The sequence below is a fragment of the Heterodontus francisci genome, chromosome 31 (assembly GCF_036365525.1).
Source record: "Heterodontus francisci isolate sHetFra1 chromosome 31, sHetFra1.hap1, whole genome shotgun sequence".
NCBI lineage: Eukaryota > Metazoa > Chordata > Chondrichthyes > Heterodontiformes > Heterodontidae > Heterodontus > Heterodontus francisci.
Genome location: NC_090401.1, coordinates 40,266,554 through 40,286,178, shown reverse-complemented (window position 1 = coordinate 40,286,178; position 19,625 = coordinate 40,266,554). Strand labels below are relative to the sequence as shown.

Sequence of the window (19,625 nt, the reverse complement as noted above, 5' to 3'; positions counted from 1 at the left end):
AAATCCTGTGCAATTTTACAGCTCTGACTCTTTCTATTTGCAAGTGCACATCAAACAGGAATCAATTGTACTGAGTTGTTGCAGTCAACATGGGATACAGGGTAAAGAAGGCAAGTCCTCAGCCATCGTATCAGAATAATATAGAAATAAATTATTTGTTAAACTGTTTTTGTTCTTCATACAATTTTGTCCTTGTACAGAAGAGGTTTACCAGGATGTTGCCTGGTTTGGAGGGCATTAGCTATGAGGAGAGGTTGGATAAACTCGGATTGTTTTCACTGGAACGACGGAGGTGGAGGGGTGACATGATAGAGGTTACAAAGTTATAAGCGGCATGGACAGAGTGGATAGTCAGAAGCTTTTTCCCAGGGTGGAAGAGTCAGTTACTAGGGGACATAGGTTTAAGGTGTGAGGGGCAAAGTTTAGAGGGGATGTACGAGGCAAGTTCTTTACACAGAGTGTGGTGAGGGCCTGGAACTTGCTGCCGGGGGAGGTGGTGGAAGCAGGTACGATGGCGACGTTTAAGAGGCATCTTGACCAATACATGAATAGGATGGGAATAGAGGGATACGGACCCCGGAAGTGCAGAAGGTTTTAGCTTAGACAGGCATCAAGATCGGCACAGGCTTGGAGGGCCGAATGGCCTGTTCCTGTGCTGTACTGTTCTTTGTTCTTCAGAATTGAATTGCAGGTTCCTCCGGGTGATGTAGATGACATGTGTTAGGTGACCCAGCTCTTAGATGCTCCATCATGCACAGTTCTTGCTGTTCCATTTTTCTGTTGCATTACACCTATTTTAATTTAAGCAGAATCCTCATTAGTGTTACAGCAATATGGCCCTTATTCCTCATGCAAAATTTTTAAAGCAAGATTTTATGTTACACGGTTACCAGGGTTTTATTCTATTTCACTGTCAGGTGAAGTGTGGCTGCATTAAATCGCCCATAATCGGTCCATAACTTGTATCACCAGATTGTCATAACTTATCAGCTTGTAAATCATGATGGGTCTGGACAGAGTAATTAGAGAGAAACTGTTCCCACTTGTGAAAGGATCAAGGAGAGGATCTGAGAGGGCACAGATTTAAAGTATTTGGTAAGAGAAGCAAAAGTGATATGAGGAAAAACTTTTTCATGCAGCGAGTGGTTAAGGTCTGGAATGCACTGCCTGAGAGTGTGGTGGAGGAAGGTTCCATTGAAGCATTCAAAAGGGAATTGGACTGTTATATGAAATGGAAGAATGTGCAGGGTTACAGGGAGAAGACGGGGGAATGGAACTGAGTGAATTGCTGTTTCAGAGAGCTGGTGCAGACACAATGGCCGAATGGCCTCCTTCTGCACTGTAACAATTCCGTAAATTCTGTGAATAGCGAAAATGATGCATCATTAAATAGCAATGTTGTGTGGGGAGAATATTTTGCAGATTTTCTCAGCAGCACATTGTAGAATATCCGTTGATCTGTCAAAGCATTAGACACATCTTCAACGTGTGTAAGGTTTGATAACTGTTTGAATAGATCCATATGATTGATTGTATCTATTGTTGAAAAGGTTATGACAATTAATTAGAGGAAGTGATTGTGTTTTGTGGCAGGATTGTTTTAGGAACTAAATATATCACAGAATTCAGGATGACTCACAGCCATGTTTTAGTATCGATCTGTTCTTTGGCCAAGCTTTTCACTGTCTAACAAAGAACTAGTCTGCAATATAGATGTTATGTGCCTTTGAACATTCAACAATAATAAATATGGTGAGTAGCAGCCATCACCTCTGCCAGCTAACCTTGATGTATTTTGTTGGTATCACGCATTTGGGTATAGAGGAGTCAGCAAATAAAGGAGTCAAATATGAACCCATGATCAACATCCCACAATACCCTTGGAAATACAGCAATGGCAGCCATTGGAATTCCAATTATAATTGCTTTGTTCTTGGAAACAATATACCTCTTGTGCAAGATAGCCATGACCAGCGGATTGAAATGTCACATAGTTGTCTGATGTAATCCCTCCATAATCCCTAAAAGTGCCTAGAAGGAGTCTGTAGCATAAAAATTAATAGCAGTTGTCATCTTCATGGCTAATGACATCAGATTGCATTTGTAATTTCCTCTGGGATTCCTCATATCGGTCAACTACTACTATTCTGCTGAGCCTAAATCTTCTTTTTGAGTAATGAATTTCAGTAAGAGCCAGGTAAGTTGGGAATGGCCAGTAAATTCTGTTAAAAAAAAATACTTCCCTGGATCCTTTGTGTTCTTCTTCAGCTCTTATCATATCAAAAAGTATCAATGTATCTCCTAGAGCTTGTTCTTCACAGCAACTTATACTGCTCTACTATTGTCAATAACAACCGCAGCATAAATACCAGTTATTAGAACTGAAATTTGTCATTGAATATTGCATATGAGCTTTTTGCCCTACAATTCTGTCTCCTAACTATAAATTTGATTGGCTTTTAATGACTACCATTCAGCATTACCATTTGCAATAAGAATCGAGTGGCAATTCAAATCCTGATGAACATCCATATATCATTCCAAGAATATGCTACAGCATAGAGTGCTTGTAATTTTTAAAAAGTATTTAAAAACTGATGGGACACCTGAAAAATGGCAGGAATCTGAGTAGATTGGAGGACATTTGTAAAATGCGTCGATGTGAAGGCATGATTAGCATGAAAGGGATTGAAAATGGCAGGGACTGGAGAGCATTTGAAGAATGACATAAAACCTGGACAGTAGTTGGTAAAGCGATTGGACATGAAAAATCACAGCCTGTTTTGAAAAAACTATAAAGTATGGCACTTGAAAAGTATCAAAATACTTGGAAAATGTTTTTTGTATTTTGCTGGGACATTATTGAATGATAACATCATTTGTTTATAAATACAGTATGTCTACTAGATAACTACAAACCTAATCTAAGCATAAATAAAGATCACCTCCCACGGACTTGTCTATCTAGCTATAGCTTATTAAAAACCTTGCATAGGGTGTATGCTCCATTAAAACCAGATATTAATTGGAATTCCACTGTTAAAATATCAACATTTGCCAGTAACTATTACCTGCCATGCCATTGGGTTGTGCTGTAATGGAAATGCCAATTTTAAATGACAATGCCAATCTATCACTATTACGAATCATGACACTAGATAGCCATCTAATGGGCGTTCCAATGTGCAATGAAAACAATGAACTGTCACACCACTGTAAGATATGAGAATTCGTCAATAGTCAGAAGTTCTGGCATAGACGCTGAATGGATGTTGAAATGCTTCAACCTCCATGGGTTTCTGTGGCTCATATATTCCATGGTAACCCCACATCCCAAAGATACACCTTGAGACTGCACTCAGTTTACTAAGGAATAAGTGAAGACCAAGAGTGTCAGCTGGGGTTCAGTTAGTAGCACTCTTACCTCTGAGTTAGAAGGTTGTAGGTACATTTAGCTCCAGAGTCTTGAGACAAAGTCTAGACTGAGGGAGTGTTGCACTGGCTGCGACATTAAACCAAGGTCTCTTCTTCCCTCTCAGTTAGATGTAAAAAATCCCAGGGCATTATTTTGAAGATGAGCAGAGGTGTTACCCCCGGTGTCCTGCCCAATATTTATCCCTCAATTAACATCACTAAAAACAGATTACCTAGTCATTATCACATTGCTGTTTGTGGGACCTTGCTATGCATGAATTGGCTGCTGCGTTACAACAGAGACTACACTTCAAAAAGTACTTCGTTGGCTGGAAACGCTTTGGATATTCTGAGATCGTAAAAGGTGCTATATAAATGCAAGACTTTCTGTTTTTATGTAATTCATCCAAAGAAATGGTTCCATTCAAAAACGTGAGAAAAGCTAAAAAGCAGACTTTGTTGGACTATTTGACTGTTTCTAAATTTTACTTGCGTTATTTTTGCTCTGTAAATTCTTTTAAGTTGTAAATAATTGCAGTAATAATTTAGCCTGCACATTATAATCTAACATGCCGATTTTTCTGCCTTCCAGATTGACAGAATACATAGAGGGCATGCCACATGCTCTTCAGTAAGCAGTTTGCCATGATAGGACTTCATTGTTGGAGCTGGCTACACTAACAGTGCACCAGAAGAGAGTAAACGATGCAGAATTAAATTCATAAGCAAAACAATCTGCTCATAGAAACTCCTGTTGTACTGGAACTGAGGGCTACATAAATGTATGTTGTTAAAACACTAAGATCATTGACATGGAATGATCGGACGCATGACCATTCTCCTGTGTAGCTGAGTTCTGTTCTGAACCACATTACTCTTTGCAGGTGTCAAATGGAGGCTTAAGCCTTCTCCAAAGAGATAAATAAGAGAGAAATTTATCCCAAGGCCACTCTTATCAGAAATACATTTCAGTTTCACTGTTCTTATATTTTTTTTAAAGAGAATTTTGAATTTAGACAGTTACATTTGTGACTGACATAGTCCAGCAACGTAATGTAACACATTGCTTAGATTCTAGAGATACCTTGAGAGAAGATGCCACACCAATTGTATTGCATCCATTTAGGGCCACTTTATAATCGGCATCATTAGAGCCTCAAGGAACCACTGAAGTATAAAGAACACAGGTCTGTGAAACAAAATTTATAGCGAATAGAACAATTGTTGGAGGTGGGGATCATTTATGTTCGAACCTGATGCCTGGAATACATATTTTAAAGGAATAAAAATACAGTACTAATTTAAATAAGCTGAAGTTAGAAAGAACATCAGGTGAAATTGAAAAGGTTTTGATGCCACATTTTCAATTATTCCAGAGTTATCCATTGCTGACATACTTCAAAGTGATTTCCTGGGACCATTAGGGAATAAGTAACTCGTTGATGAAATGCAGCTCGCATCGAGACCCAGAGAATAAATTACAAAATAATGGTGAAATTATCGTCTAAATTGCGAAATTAATATACATGAGATGTTTATACACGCTGTAGGGGACTGAAAAAAATAATCCAGCTTTCTTTAGGGCTAATTCAGATGCAGTTAACATTTAATTTAATTTGCGCCGTTGTAAGAACATAGCTGTCAATGCAGTGGTGAAGATGGTAGGCTTTTTGCAGCTGATTAAATCCTAGTCATAAACCAGTTAATTATACTAATGTGCTGCAAATGAAACCCTTGACACTTTCCAATTGGCCAAATTTTGCAGTAGAAGTCATGGTGAGGCTTACAGCTGATTATTATTAAAGAGTAAATCAGTCAGCAACTTGTGGCGACTGCACATGCACAGTTATCAGTAAATTGCTGTCTTGAGTTGCCCTGCTCCTCCAGAAGATGGATACCCCTAATTTCTAGCAAAATCCCTTAGAAAGTCAGTGGGCAAGTGCAAGTGTAATGAATGGCTAATGCCATTTGTCCGCCACTGAGAACAAAATCCAGCCCGATACGATATTATTTCTACCAAAAGACAGGTGAAAAATGGCAGTTTTAAATGACAGTATGAAAATGAAACAGAACTGAAACTACTTGTGAAAGAAATATTGAACAGATTATTTTATTAATAATTTGCATTTTTAGGCTAATAATATGTTCTTTTCCATTTTATTAATAACCAGTAATCTGTAGCCCAACCTGAAAAGTTTTGTTCTGGTGGTTTATATTGCCAAAAATGTTTATTAGAAGCAAGTCTGTTTTTGGTACGCATGAGATGAGAAAGCTAGGCTACTAAGGTAATTATGTGGCATCAGGCATTTAGGCCAGTAAAGGGTTAGTAGGACCCTGGCAGCAAGCTGGTGATGGATATTAGACACAGGCAGAGGCAGCGAAGTGGTGGGTGTACCTAGCCAAAGTTAAGCCCCTTGATTGGACTGTGATAAATACATTAAAGAAGGGTTGTTATCTACTGAGAATCAGGATAATAGTGCCTCTCAGGAGCTAGGAATATGTTTTCTTGTTTGATAGATATGGTTTATAGCTTAATCATAGCTGCCATGATAAGGGAGGCCAGATGGCCAAAAACAAATATTGCAGCAGGTCATAAGACTAACATCTAAGCAATCACAGGCCTATGTACATGGTAATTGTATGATTAAATTATGGGATTTTGGTTGTAAGTTAGTGATTGGTTAATTTGATCATTTGGGATCCACATAGAATGTCTAAAAATAGGGGAATGTGTTGGTGTGCGTGAGAGATGCTGCAGTCACCTGGCCTCTACCTGCATCTATGTACATCAGGTTGATTCTGTTGTCACAAAAACGTGCTATGTTGAATCATGATTTTTTTTAATCCACTGACTGGAAACCTGAATTAAATTTAAAAGAAAGACATAAAATGTGACTCTATTAGCAACTAATTTGCATCACTATATTCCACATTCCAATGCATTGAGGTGGAGATGAGTTGTCTGCACAATTCCCTCAAGAACAATGAACTGGGGACTCTGAGTGAACTACCTATCTTATTCCCATTAGCAAGACATTAAGGCCATCACTTGGGACATTAAACTGGAAACAAACCAATCAAACCTAATCACTCGAATAATGGGACCCTGGTTGTGAGAAGGGAATTCCTAGACATGAACTGATTAAGCTGCAAGAGAAAATACACACTGATAACCACCATGTCGAATTACTGGGTGACAGTTATGTGACAGGCCCATCATTTGTGTGCTTAAGCTGGTGTTTTCTCTGCAGCAATCAGACAAGTAGCTAGAGACTGACAAGAGAAGACCCAGGAGGGGTCCCTCCTCCCTCTCTCTCCAAGCCACCTTGCAAGCTTCAAACCCTGCCAGCTGGCCATAACCACCTAGGCCTATCACTACTGCAGACAGAGACCCCTTGAAGAAAATCATCCGCATCACTGTCTCCAGGAGAACCACCAAATCAGTCATCCACATCTTTAAATCAGAAGCCTCAGGACCATTGAATCCAGCCTGAAGCCAGCTGAGTCACCACCCTCCACAGACTGGATACCTTTTTTATTTCTCTGGACTCTAATTCAACCAATCTATCCTTCCCCACTCAGTAACATATTTGTGTATGTGTGTGAAAGTTGGAGTGTAGTTTACTATTTTACTTAGATCGGTTAAAGTACAATAAAGCTAACCTCTTTCTTTGTTCAACTCAAGAAAACTTTCCGATTGGTTCTTTTTAGGATCATAGCATGTAAATAGTTAAACACTCACATGAATTGGCAAGTAGATCTACTTTAAAAAAAGAAATAAACCTGTTGTGGTAAAACAAGGAAGGGAAAAGAGGGGAGCCCTTTGACTCCTCCTCACCTGATCATAACACTGTATTCTGAAGAAATAAAGACGTTCACTTGAAAAGCGAAGTATGCGTGTGTGGTTACTTATTCACACATTCACCCCAGCAAACAGAGGGGGTAGTAGAGACATCAGTATGTACATATTTTTGTGGAAATGAGAAGTGTCACTTTTCACCAAGTCCAACAGCAGGCAGGGGATATGATCTTGCCTTGACTTCTGAGATTTGCTTTGCTGATAAAGATTCATCAGAATCCTCATTTAGCTTGAAAGCTGATGCTTTCACATAATGAGATTTAGAAGCAAGTGCAAAAAAAAACAAACTCAGTTGTTTCTGGACTGCCTGGTTAAAACAGGGCACATGGCAAATCCAGTGCAGGCAATGTATTTATGTTGGTGCTAACCTGACTGCTGGTTACGACTAAGCATATAATGGATGCACCAGTAGAAAAGCCATATACATCCAGGTTTCAGAGAAGTGAAATTTTATCCATTCTTGTGTTTTTTTCTGCCATTCTGTTTTTGTTTGTTGTTTTGCATAAGTAACATTTCATGAAAGAGTTAGAAATTGTGCATGATTTAACAATGCAAGGATGAGGGGGCTTTTGGATTGTGCTGTTTAGTTAAAGCTTGGTTCTATCTGTGCCTTAAAGGTTCAATACAGATTCACTCAGAGTAAAACAGCACCAAATTCACCAGATGGGATTGATGTATCTTTGTGATAGAAATGTGTATCCTTGAAATAAATTTCCATCCATTTGTTAATTGATGAAATACCTCGCTGCAGAGATTTAAAAATATCTATATATTCTTCAAAATAAGCATATTCTGAGTTGTTACTACAGTTAGGTGGAAATTGTCTGAAACTTTTCTATTTCATTGTCACAAAAATATCAATTCATTTTGGACCACAAGGACTTATTTTGTGAATTACTAATCAGATGGTAATGTATAGGTAGTTTTGGTACTGTCAGAGAGAAACCTAAACATAGATCATTTTATACATTTATCTTTTGATAAATGAGATGTGCTTAGTCAGACTAAGTCAAATAAAAATTGCTTTCAGATATGACACTGACTTAGCAATTCTGCTTTGAGTATGACAGTGTGACAAATGGAAATGTCACGCTATCGCAGCAGAGGTGTTCTTCGAAGACTAAGTGTAAGTTTAAGGGGAGTGTGTGATGTATTTGTCTTGTGCTGTACCTGACTTTGAAATACTTGATTCCCAAGCACCGTCATCCCTCATTTTGGTAAGAATGGAAAAATAAAACAAAAACAGCTTAATTTAGATGGAGGTTTTGCAAACTCAAACAAAAAGGGAACTATTTCGGTGATCAGTGAGTGGGATTTCAAGGGCGACAGGTGAAGAGATCTGTTTTAACTTGCTTCTTTTCTCCAATTATAGACATACCAGCAGCTCCCGTCAATGTCACAGTCCGACATCTGCAGGCCAACTCGGCAATGGTATCATGGGAGGTTCCCGATGGCGATGCTGTTATTGGCTATGCTATATCACAGCAGGTATCATTGTATTTGCTTCATCAGTACTTTTGGATTCTGATTCTTCCCCCTCTTACACTGCACTTGTTTCTCAATATCTTGGTTGTGCTGTGAAAAAAGCAAGAAATATCTAAGTACCTCAAAAGAGTTTTGTTGGAGTAAAACCCAGTAAATATGCACTGTGGTAAGCTGAAAACTCTGAATGTTGAGTGCGCTGCAGCACGACATAACCCAGTGACGTAGATGGCTTTTTCTTAACATTTTGTAAGAAACTGAAATTGCAACCTGAGTAAAAATTACATGTAAAATATCATTGAGGATTGATATCAGTCTAGATGACACTGAATCTGTAAAGTGCCTATAGTACATTCAAAATTGTTATTTCAGATGTTGCCTCAATAAGGTTGCTGTGAATTTTTGTGTATTGTAAACAAAAAGATCTGTTAATCAACTTACTGACCTCAAGCTCTAGGGCAGAGAACTTCAGCACCAATGATGGGCAGAACTCAGAGTACCCCTGAGGGTCTGCTAGACTTGAGAATGGTTTCACTTTCAATATCATCAGGGACATGGTGCATGGACAAGACTGGATCACTATTAACTGGAATAATATGATTAACGTTAGTAAGACTGCTTAAATAGATCTTTTTCAGGGCTTCGGAGCAAAGCTTCACTGTTCTGATCTTCCTGCGAAATATAACAAAAATTTGCAATAGTATTATAGACTCTGCATTAGAACCTGACAATTTGACATAGACTTGTTTTGTTGTCAATATTAGTTTCAATTTTAAGGTAGTATTTGATTTCAAAATGGACTTTATAATTGTAAAGTGTATAAAACAACACCAGCACAAGGTACTCCAGCTATAGATCTTGCTGTCATGAAAACCCCACCTGCCAAGAATGAGGCATATTAATTTCATCATTTGCACATTAATTTTAAACTGTTGCTGGAGTGAAGAGATTACTTGTTTAAAGAGATAACAGCAGTGGCTGGGAACATTTTCATTCTAAGAGACAGTTGCCTGGAGAGACAATGGAACTGCGCCCTGATCCAAGTAACCCAAATGGATTTTGATCACCAGTCATTGAATGTGTAACAAGCCGGCATTCCATTCACACCCTGCCCCCCACCCTGCCACTGACGGTGTCTGCTAAGATGGAGAATCCACAAAAAAACGCAGGAGAGTTTATTGAAAAAAACCTAGTCACATGATTAACCTGCTGGCCAACTTGGAGTTTTGAATTGTGCTCACAGGATGGTTTGAAGACAGAGACTGATTTGAAGACAAAAAAGAAGGAAGATCTCGCTCCCTGGCTCTCTCTCTCCCTCTCACGAATTTCCAGATCCACTGAAGCCACTTAAACCTCAAGAGAGAAGACTCCTATATCGAAACAAGTTTGAAAGCATGCACTGGGCTTCAACAAAACAGCAAGGTTTAACTGCAATCAAAGACTCTACATGGAACTCAAAGGACAATAAATAAACCCCAGCTATAGCTTCAAACTTTTCCCCTTTATTCTTTCTACTTTTCTATCTCTATTTGCATATGTGTTTATCGCGTGTGCATGCTAGCATGGTGGCGTCGCATATTCGTAGCAGTTTTAACCAAATTAGAGTTTTAAGGTTAATAAACTTACACCTTTCTTCTTTAAATCTAAGAAAACCTGTCTGGTTGATTTCTTTGCCTTATAATTGGAGAGCAGTGAACAAGGATTCACTGAGGGGGAAGTAAAACACGGTATTTAAAAATCAAACCAGGCAAAAGCTGAGAGTGAACCCCTAGACCCCACTCTCACCTGGTCATAAAAGAAATTTGGGAGCAAGTGTCCGGATTCAACCCACAGACAAATGAGAAATTGGAAGTGGGAATCAATTTGATCTCAATCAAAAAGAAAAAATATTTCAATACAGGTTTTCTTGTGGTTGTGTGTGCTAGAATACTAACATGTCTGCGACTGTAGCCAGTAACTCTTCAAGCCAGGGTGAAGTAATTTGGGAGAAGTTAGAAGCACTGTCTGTGGAAGAGCTGATAAAAATGGCTGAGCAGTGTGGGATCACTGTATGTGCCAAGACTAGAAAATCTGAACTCCTAAGACGAGTGACCAACCATTTTTCCCTTGAATCTGAAAAGGCAGAAACTGGGTTAGAAATAGACTTCAACAGGGTATTGCTAGCAAAGATACAATTGGAACAGAGGAAACTTGAATTTGAAGAAAGAGAGAGAGAGAGAGAGGAGAAAGAAAAAGAGAGCGCGGAGAAAGAGCCTTCCAGAAGGATCGTGAGGAAACAGAAAGAAAAAGAGAGAGGAGATGGAGAAAGAAAGACAGGAGAGAGAAAGAGAGAGAGAGAGCCTTCCAGAAGGAATATGAAGAGAGAGAGCTGAGGCAGCTTGAGATAACTAGCAGGTGACAGAGTAACCCCAGGGACAGCATGGCCAATATGGAGGATCGTAATTAAGGGCTGGGTACAGAATTATTAAAATTTTCCCAATTGATTCTGAAATTCAAAGAGGGAGACGTGGAAGCATTTTTTGTGTCTTTTGAAAAACTTGCAAGGCAGCTAAAGTGGCCAGCTGAGGCTTGGACTCTCCTGCTACAAAGCAAGTTAATAGGAAAAGCCCATGAGGTTTATTCCATGTTGCCAGAGAGAGTTCATCAAATTATGAACTGACAAAAAATGCTGTCCTCAGGGCATATGCATTTGTACTGGAAGCCTATCACCTAAAGTTTAGAACCCTCAAGGAGCAAGCTGATCAAACTTAACTGGAGTTTGAGAGAAGTAAGCAGCTGGCTTTTGACCAGTGGCCAACGGCTCTTAAAGTACAGCTCAGCTATGAAAACCTAAGAGAGGTAATTTTGCTAGAGGAATCAAAAACTCTCTCCCACTCTTCATAAAGACACATGTAGAGGAACAGAAAGTTCATAGAACCCGGCAAGCCACAGTTCTGGCTGATGAATTTGTTCTCATTTATAAGACAGTTCCCCAGGGGAAAACCTTTCCTAATCACCCCCACAAATCAGAAAAGGACAAAGGGTGGGAAGGTGATAGAAACCCAAGCAGTCTGGGGAGAGAAAGAAAAGCAGGAGAGACAGGGGGGCCTCCTCCAGCCAAAAAGGAAGGTGCCATAAGTAGGAGTGAGACCCGGAGACCTGTGTGCTTCCATTGTAGTAAAGCAGGTCATCTAAGAGCTGACTGCTGTAAACTATGGGGGAAACCTGTAGGGTTAATCAGGGCACATCCGCTCAGTGAAGGAGAAGCGACCCTGATGGAAAGCACTGCAGAACAAGCTGTGGCTTTAACTGCAGCAGTAGTAAGGCCCAGGAAACATACTGCTGTAGGTGCAGGAAAATTTAATAGGGTTCCTGAAACTTATCAGGGTTTTGTCTCTGAAGGGAGAGTAACCCCATAGCCCTCGAGTGGGGCAAGCAAGCCCATAGTAATCCTCAGGGACACAGGGGCCACTAGATCCCTTTTACTGGGAAAAGGCCTGACCTTTCCCCCAGAGAGTGCAGTAAATACCAGAATGGTGGTGAATGGTATTCGAGGGCAGTGTACGTCTGCACCTTTACATTGGGTGCACTTGTCTCTCGAGACAAGGAGGTCAAAGAAGAACTTGGAATGTGATCTAGTTTCGGGACTGGTGACAGTAGGGTTTGCCCCTTGTTTGCCTGTGGACAGGGTTGACCTGCTCCTAGGTAATGATCTGGCAGGGGCAAAGGTGGTAGCTACCCCAATAGTGAAAGAGAGACCGAAGGAGGTCAAGGAGACAGGGCAGTGGCAGGAGATGGTCCCCTGCAGTTTCCCTGAATGTGTAGTGAATCGGGCCATGATCAAACCAGTTCCCCCAGATGAAACTGAATTGACACTGCAGGCAAATGACCATGTCTGTCTGTCTGAGACTTTCTTTGGAAAGTTAGAAGACCCAGGGAATGAATTAAATGAATCTTCCCTAGCTGAGGCTCAGCGAGCTGACCTAGTACTGAGAGAGTTAGCACAGGCTGCCAAGTCTGAAACTGAAGCAGAAGGAGTCCCTAATTGCTAGTATTTAAAGAATGAGGTACTGATGAGGAAGTGGAGTCCTCCTCACAGACCTCAGAGCAAGGAGTGGACAGTGGTTCACCAGTTAGTGCTGCTACAGAGGTACCGGAGAGAAATATTAAGAATGGCCCATGAGATTACAGTGCCTCTACATGTCAGTATACGAAAAACCAAAGCCCACACAAGATAGCAGTTTGACTGGCCAAAACTCCACAAAGATGTGGTGGAGTACTATAAGAGTTGCCACATGTACCAGGTTGAGGGGAAACACCAACGTACAGTGAAAACTGCACCCCTAAGTCCAGTACCGGTGTTTGGAGGACCCTACAGCAGAGGTTTGGTGAACTGTAAAGGACCCCTGCCGAGAACAAAAGGCGACAGGCAGGCACAAGGCTGGCAAAAGTTAGAAAGGAACGGGAGAAAAGGGACAAAGAGGGCAGGTTAAAGGAAGTCCAGGAGGAATCCCAAATGGAAACCCCCTACTGCCCGGTCAGCCAACCCTGAAATGTTTGAAAGGTTAGACCCCACATTTTCCTATGTAAATCCAGACACTAGAAACACCCTACCAGAGTTGCTAACAGCATTTACAGGAACCTGCCGAGACAAAGGAAGTCCTCAAGAGGGCAGAGAAACCATGGGGGTGATGTCTCACCTAGTCAAAGTGCCACAGTAGAATTTGGACAAATACCTGCAAGCAGGAGTGTCCCAGAGGAAAAAGGGAAGATTAGCGAAGAATCCACCCCCACAGTCAGAAGAAAAGGGAATCAACTATCCCCTAAGATGAAAAGCCCTTGCATGACTCATCAAAGCACTGAAAGAGAGTACAGAGTGGATCCACCCACTGCCGAAGTCCAAGAGCAGAACTCCAACTTAGGGCAAATTAAATCTTACCCTCGCCCTGCAGACCTCAACAGGAACAAAGACGCCCTAGGCAGTCATGGAAATGTGTAAAGTGAAAAACTTACCCAAAAATCACACGTTTATTGGAATGCCAAAAAGGGCAGTGTAAAGCAGCACTGCTACCGAGAAAAGACAGGCGGTAACAAATTTTCAGGATTTCTGAATGAATGAGAATGAATGAGAGAGATGCATGTGTGTTTTCCTGTACTTAGTTTTCTCTATTATTTTTTGAATGAAATACTCTTCTAAAAATCAGATTTCATTCCGCTGGGTGTGGGGGTGTCTTGAAGACCCCACCTGCCAAAATGAGGCATATTAATTTTGTCATCTGAACATTAATTTTAAACTGTTGCTGGACTGAACAGATGAATTGTTTAAAGAGATAACAACAGTGGCTAGGAACATTTGCATTCTAAGAGACAGTTGCCTGGAGAGACAATGGAACTGCGCCCTGATCCAATTAACCCAAATGGAATTTGATCACCAGACATTGAATGTGTAACAAGCCGGCATTGCATCCACCACCAACGCCACCCCCCCACCCCCCACACCACCCCACCCATTGAGGGTGCCTGCCATGATGGAGAATCCACAAGAGATTTTGTTGATAAAAACCTAGTCATGTGACTAACCTGCTGGCCAACTTGGAGGTTTGAATTGTGCTCACAGGACAGATTGAAGACAGAGACTGCTTTGGAGACAAAAGAGAAGGAAGGTCCCTCTCCCTGGCTGTTTCCCCCTCTCATGAATTTCCAGATCCACTGATGCCATTTAAACCTCAATAGAGAAGACTCCTACATAGAAACAAGTTCGAAAGTGTGCACTGGGCCCCAATGAAACGGCAAGATTTAACTGCAATCAAAGACTCTACATCGAACTCAAAGGACAGTAAATGAACTCCAGCTATTGCTTCAAACTTGTCCCCTTTATTCTTTCTCGTTTTCTGTCTCTACTTGCTTATGTGTTTATGTATGCTAGTGTGGTCGCATCACATATTCGTAGTAATTTTAACCGAATTACAGTTTTAAGGTTAATAAATTTACACCTTTCTTCTTTAAATTTAAGAAAACCTGCCTGGTTGATTTCTTTGCCTTACAATTGGAGAGCAGTGAACACGGATTCACTGAAAGGGAGCTAAAAACACGGTGTTTAAAAATTAAACTCTGTAATGGTCAAACCAGGCAAAGGCTGAGAGGTAACCCCTAGACCTGGTTCTCACCTGGTCGTAACACTTGCAAATGACAGATAAATATAGGCTATATAACACTGAAACAGGCTCGACTGTACACATGTCTAACAATGTGTGAATGAGAATGTATTACAAATAGTGTGGTAAAATTGGACTCCAGTCAGGAAAGTTGGTGTTCAGTTCCAGTGTCAACAAAAACATTTTCCATTATCCTCTCTGGATGAATTTAACCAGTGCATGAGCAGGTGAGATGGCAAAGTATTATTAAGAAGGGAAGGGAAAATCAGGATCCATCTCTCAAGTTGAATAATGAAGTGACAATAGCAGTAGCCATGGAATAGTTGACATCCCACATTATTTGGCTTATCTATTTGAAAGAAGATGGCATGGAGACAGAAAGAACAATAAATATCATAAAAAGATGCAGAAAATTGAAGAATTGCAATGTAAAATGACTGCCTGCTGGGAGGGCATTTTAATAACATTTGGTAGTATTTTAATAAGTGCAGTCACTGGAGTGACATACTCAACATGCTACATTCTCTCTCTGAATCATTTGCAGTCTCTGCAATAATTGTGACATATCTGTGAAAGTGCATTCATCACATAGAATGAAGTGGCTGTTGGAGGTTCATATAATTTCTGCAGAGAAGTTGAAATTTAATTTTTGCCCTTAGGAAATCCTAAACACCATGCAACAGTTCAATATATGAGTTTTATGAACCTTTCCTGGAGAACTCATAACTTTTTTATTCTTATTTCTTTCACACATACACTTCGGCTTGAATAAATGTGCACTTTTGTCCAAACGATTTGTGCTTTTTACAAGTGGAAGCATAATTTAGCAAGGTTTTCTTAACTCCTGAAAGCCTTCAAGCCATCGCTCCTCTGTCGTGTGTAACGTACATTATATCACTGTAAAAGACTGCTCTTCTTTGCTCTATCTCCATATTTGTCCATACGGCTTTCCTTATTAATTCCTCCTCTCTCGCCAATCCTTTATCGTTCTAGGCTATGATTCTCCTCTTCAGGGTACCACTGTGAATCTGCTCCAGCACCAACCCAACTCCCTACCTCAGCATTTGTTTGAATTCATGACAATTTCTCAGCAGCAAATATCAAGAGGGAAATATGAATGGTTCTGCAAGCAGGACTGCCTCTGAAACACCACAAGAAGCAGGAATGCATTTGAAGGGACAGAAACATCCCAAAGAGAGCAGGACTCAAAATCCAACTGGATCTCCTATGGGGTTTCCATTTGAACCTGCCCCTTTAACAGTACTGCTACTTTTAAGTCCCAGGCAGCAACTGGACTTCCTCCTCCTTGATTTAATAGAGCTGCCCCACCGATGCATGCCTGAGCAATACAAATTATGCCCCACAGGAAGTTTAGGCACTGAGAATGTCCTCATGGTGGAGACCTCCAGACCACTCCAAACAAATAGCCTCTAGACAGGCCCAGTCCTACAACATCCACCCTCTAGAGTGAAGAAAATCATGTAGACACTCACCAATAACATAGCACATCACTCCAAATACAATCTCTACATTTATAAAGAGGCACAACTCTATGTTCTAGGATTCTATTTTGTGTGTAGACTCAAGAAATACTGTGGTATGATGATATAATTAATGTATCTGGCAACAAGCTGCAATGTTCCTCCATTTTAATGAATTGCATTGGAGGGAAATGTGTATGATTAAATATGAATGTGGTGATAATAATTAAAAGCCAAAATCTACAGCAGTTCCTCCAACTTGAGCGTATTTTATTTATCTACCATAACACAGGCATTAGGAAACAGATGCGGGCAAATAAATCTGAGTCAATTGCTATATTGTCATCCCCTCTGGAGAGTGATGATAACAATTATATTCCATACAAAATAAAATTAAACACAATTCAAAGTTAATGGAAATCAAATATTTAAACTGATATGTTCTATGTTTTGACATTTTGAAATATTCATGACTATGTGTCACACTGTAATCTCACGAGTTTTGTGTTCCCTGTGCGCAATGCTGAAAGGTTTTGCACAGAACAACATAAACAGCTTCAATCTTTAAAAAGTACCTGAATATTTAACAGGGCAAGAAGAAAAGGTGAAAGCTGTAGTGACAGCTGTAAGTTCCAGTCATTCTTTGAGCTGAAATAAATAACAAGTATTTCGGAGTAAATTGTCCTACTGAAAAATTCCCATTTAGCCATTTAGTTCACAGCCATCTATCTAAGTGATGTATGATTGCAGTGTAACCTTATGTGCATAGTAACTCCTCCGGCTATGTAATTGTGTGTATTGAAGATTTCCATGAGAACCTTATGAAACCAGACTTTAAAACGGTTTACAAAGAAAAAGTTAAAACTTGGTCTGCTGTTGTATCCATTGCTACTAGTCTGTCTCCCACCCACTGCACCATCTTGCAAACTGACTTACTTCTGCAGTCTCAATCTAACCAATTGCAGAATTGAACAGCACTGAATAGTATTAAGCAAATGTCTCGAAATTCTCAAACTCAAAGAAGTGTATGTATCATCCCATTGATTTTGTAAAAAATGTTCGAAGTGTAACATTTTCATTCAACCTTGAAAGTATACTTTTTTATTTCTAGAAAAAAGATGTGCGAATGCTACGCCTTATCCAGGAAGTGAATACCACAACCCGTTCCTGTGTATTGTGGGATTTAGAGGAGGATACTGAGTATATTGTCCATGTTCAGTCGATTAGCCTGAGCGGTGTGAGCCCAGCTAGTGACCCTATCTCCTTCCGGACCCCGAAGGAAGCTGAGAAATTGGCCTTAAAAGGTAACAGTAAATCTACACCTTTTAATTTTTTTTTTAATTCTTTCATGGGATGTGGGCGTTGCTGGCCAGGCCAGCATTTATTGCCCATCCCTAATTGCCCTTGAGAAGGTGGTGGTGAGCTGCCTTCTTGAACCGCTGCAGTCCATGTGGGGTAGGTACACCCACAGTGCTGTTAGGTAGGGAATTCCAGGATTTTGACCCAGCGACAGTGAAGGAACGGCGATATAGTTCCAAGTCAGGATGTTGTGTGACTTGGAGGGGAACTTGCAGGTGGTGGTGTTCCCATGCATTTGCTGCCCTTGTGCTTCTAGTTGGTAAAGGTCACAGGTTTGGAAGGTGCTGTCTTTTAATAGAATGACTTAATGATTGAAACACAATCTGGCTGCTTTCTGCATTCTGCAACTGAATATTACAATTCTAAATAACCTGCAAAGATTTTTTTTTAAAGTTTAGCTTTGTACATGTGATTAAATACTTTATATACTCATCTTGTTAATTGACTTTACATCATCTGAAGTTTTTCTTGTAATCCTCATTGCTGAAGCACCATCAGGAAACATAGAAACTTTCTTATCAGCAAATTTTAAACAAAAATGAGCATCATTTTATATCACTCTTGATAAGTACTCACTTAACTGCTGTTATGTAATATTACTTTTGTAGTTTAACATTAAATATTGGACTTCATTAGTCATTGGTTAAGCCAGAGGGAATAGAGATATTGTACAGCTTTGAGAAGACTAAAAAATGAGTCTCGTTGAGGAGATGAACTCAGATAGGGCTTAGGGGAAGATGGAATAAAAGCTAGAGAGATTTCTAAAAACTGACAGAAGGAAAAGACAAAAAGTAAAGGAGCATTAGAGAGAATTCCATAGGTAGAAATCTAGCATGGTTGTATCTAATTCAATATGAATTAGCAGCTTGGATGAAAATCATGTTTCAAATTTTATTCATTCTTAAATAGAAAGTTACATAACAAAACTACAGACTGCATGCACTTAGTTCACTATCATATCCAAAAACAGGATTGCATGGATCCAATGTTCCTAGCTGAATTTATCCACAATGAAATCAAAATTGGGCTTGTGAATAAGCTATGAAAATTCAGCACATTTTAAACAAAAATGAGCGTCATTTGATATCACACAGCACACTCTTGATAAGTACTCACTTAACTGCTGTTATGTAATATTACTTTTGTAGTTTAACATTAAATATTGGACTTCATTAGTCATTGGTTAAGCCAGCCCCGTGACAATTCTCCTACACCAACCAGCCGTACAGGGATGGCATGTTCTGCTGTACATCTCTTGCTTCTGTGATTGCGTTCAGTTGACACACTGCTGCAATATCTCTGCGGATCCTGCTACAATAATGTACAGCAGCGATAGTAATAAGAAAAATGCATTGCATGTAATTTCTAACAAAGCAGTCCTATTATTGATGGTTTATTACTGGTCAAAAAAGGAGTACTGATGGTTCAGCAACATTTTAAGCTGTGATCGTCTTTTTACTGTAACTGTTTTTTAACATTTTATTCTATGTTGTACATTTTCATAATCTTGCCAATAAAGCTTCACACAAGACCCATTTCATGTCTAATTGGGTTGCATAGTACAATTGTATATAATATATATCCTTGAAAAATCTTGTTAGGTAAAAAACTGTTACCCAAGAGGTGAGTATTAATAATATAATAGGTTTTTGACAAGAACAACAAGGGAACGTGGTTAAATTGAATTACTTCTGCTGCTGTTTAGATCTGCTATAAATCCAATGTAAAAGAGACTTGCACTTATGCAGTGCCTTGCATGGCCACAGGATGTTCCAAAGCACTTTACAGCCAGTGAAGTACTTTTGAAGTGTCGTCACTGTTGTAATGTAGGAAATGCAACAGCCGATTCGCGCACAGCAAGCTCCCTCTAACAGCAATGTGATACTTATCAGATAA

At 39.9% G+C, this 19,625-nt stretch overlaps 1 protein-coding gene across 1 annotated transcript in view; it reads left to right on the top strand.

Annotated features, from left to right (window-relative positions):
- Window positions 1-19,625, top strand: part of fndc5a (fibronectin type III domain containing 5a) — a 91,767-nt gene that overhangs the window by 39,366 nt on the left and 32,776 nt on the right. The window contains exons 2-3 of the mRNA XM_068010945.1: window positions 8,646-8,761; window positions 17,482-17,674. Coding sequence (XP_067867046.1) covers window positions 8,646-8,761; window positions 17,482-17,674 — 309 coding nt within the window. The remainder of the gene's footprint in view (window positions 1-8,645; window positions 8,762-17,481; window positions 17,675-19,625) is intronic.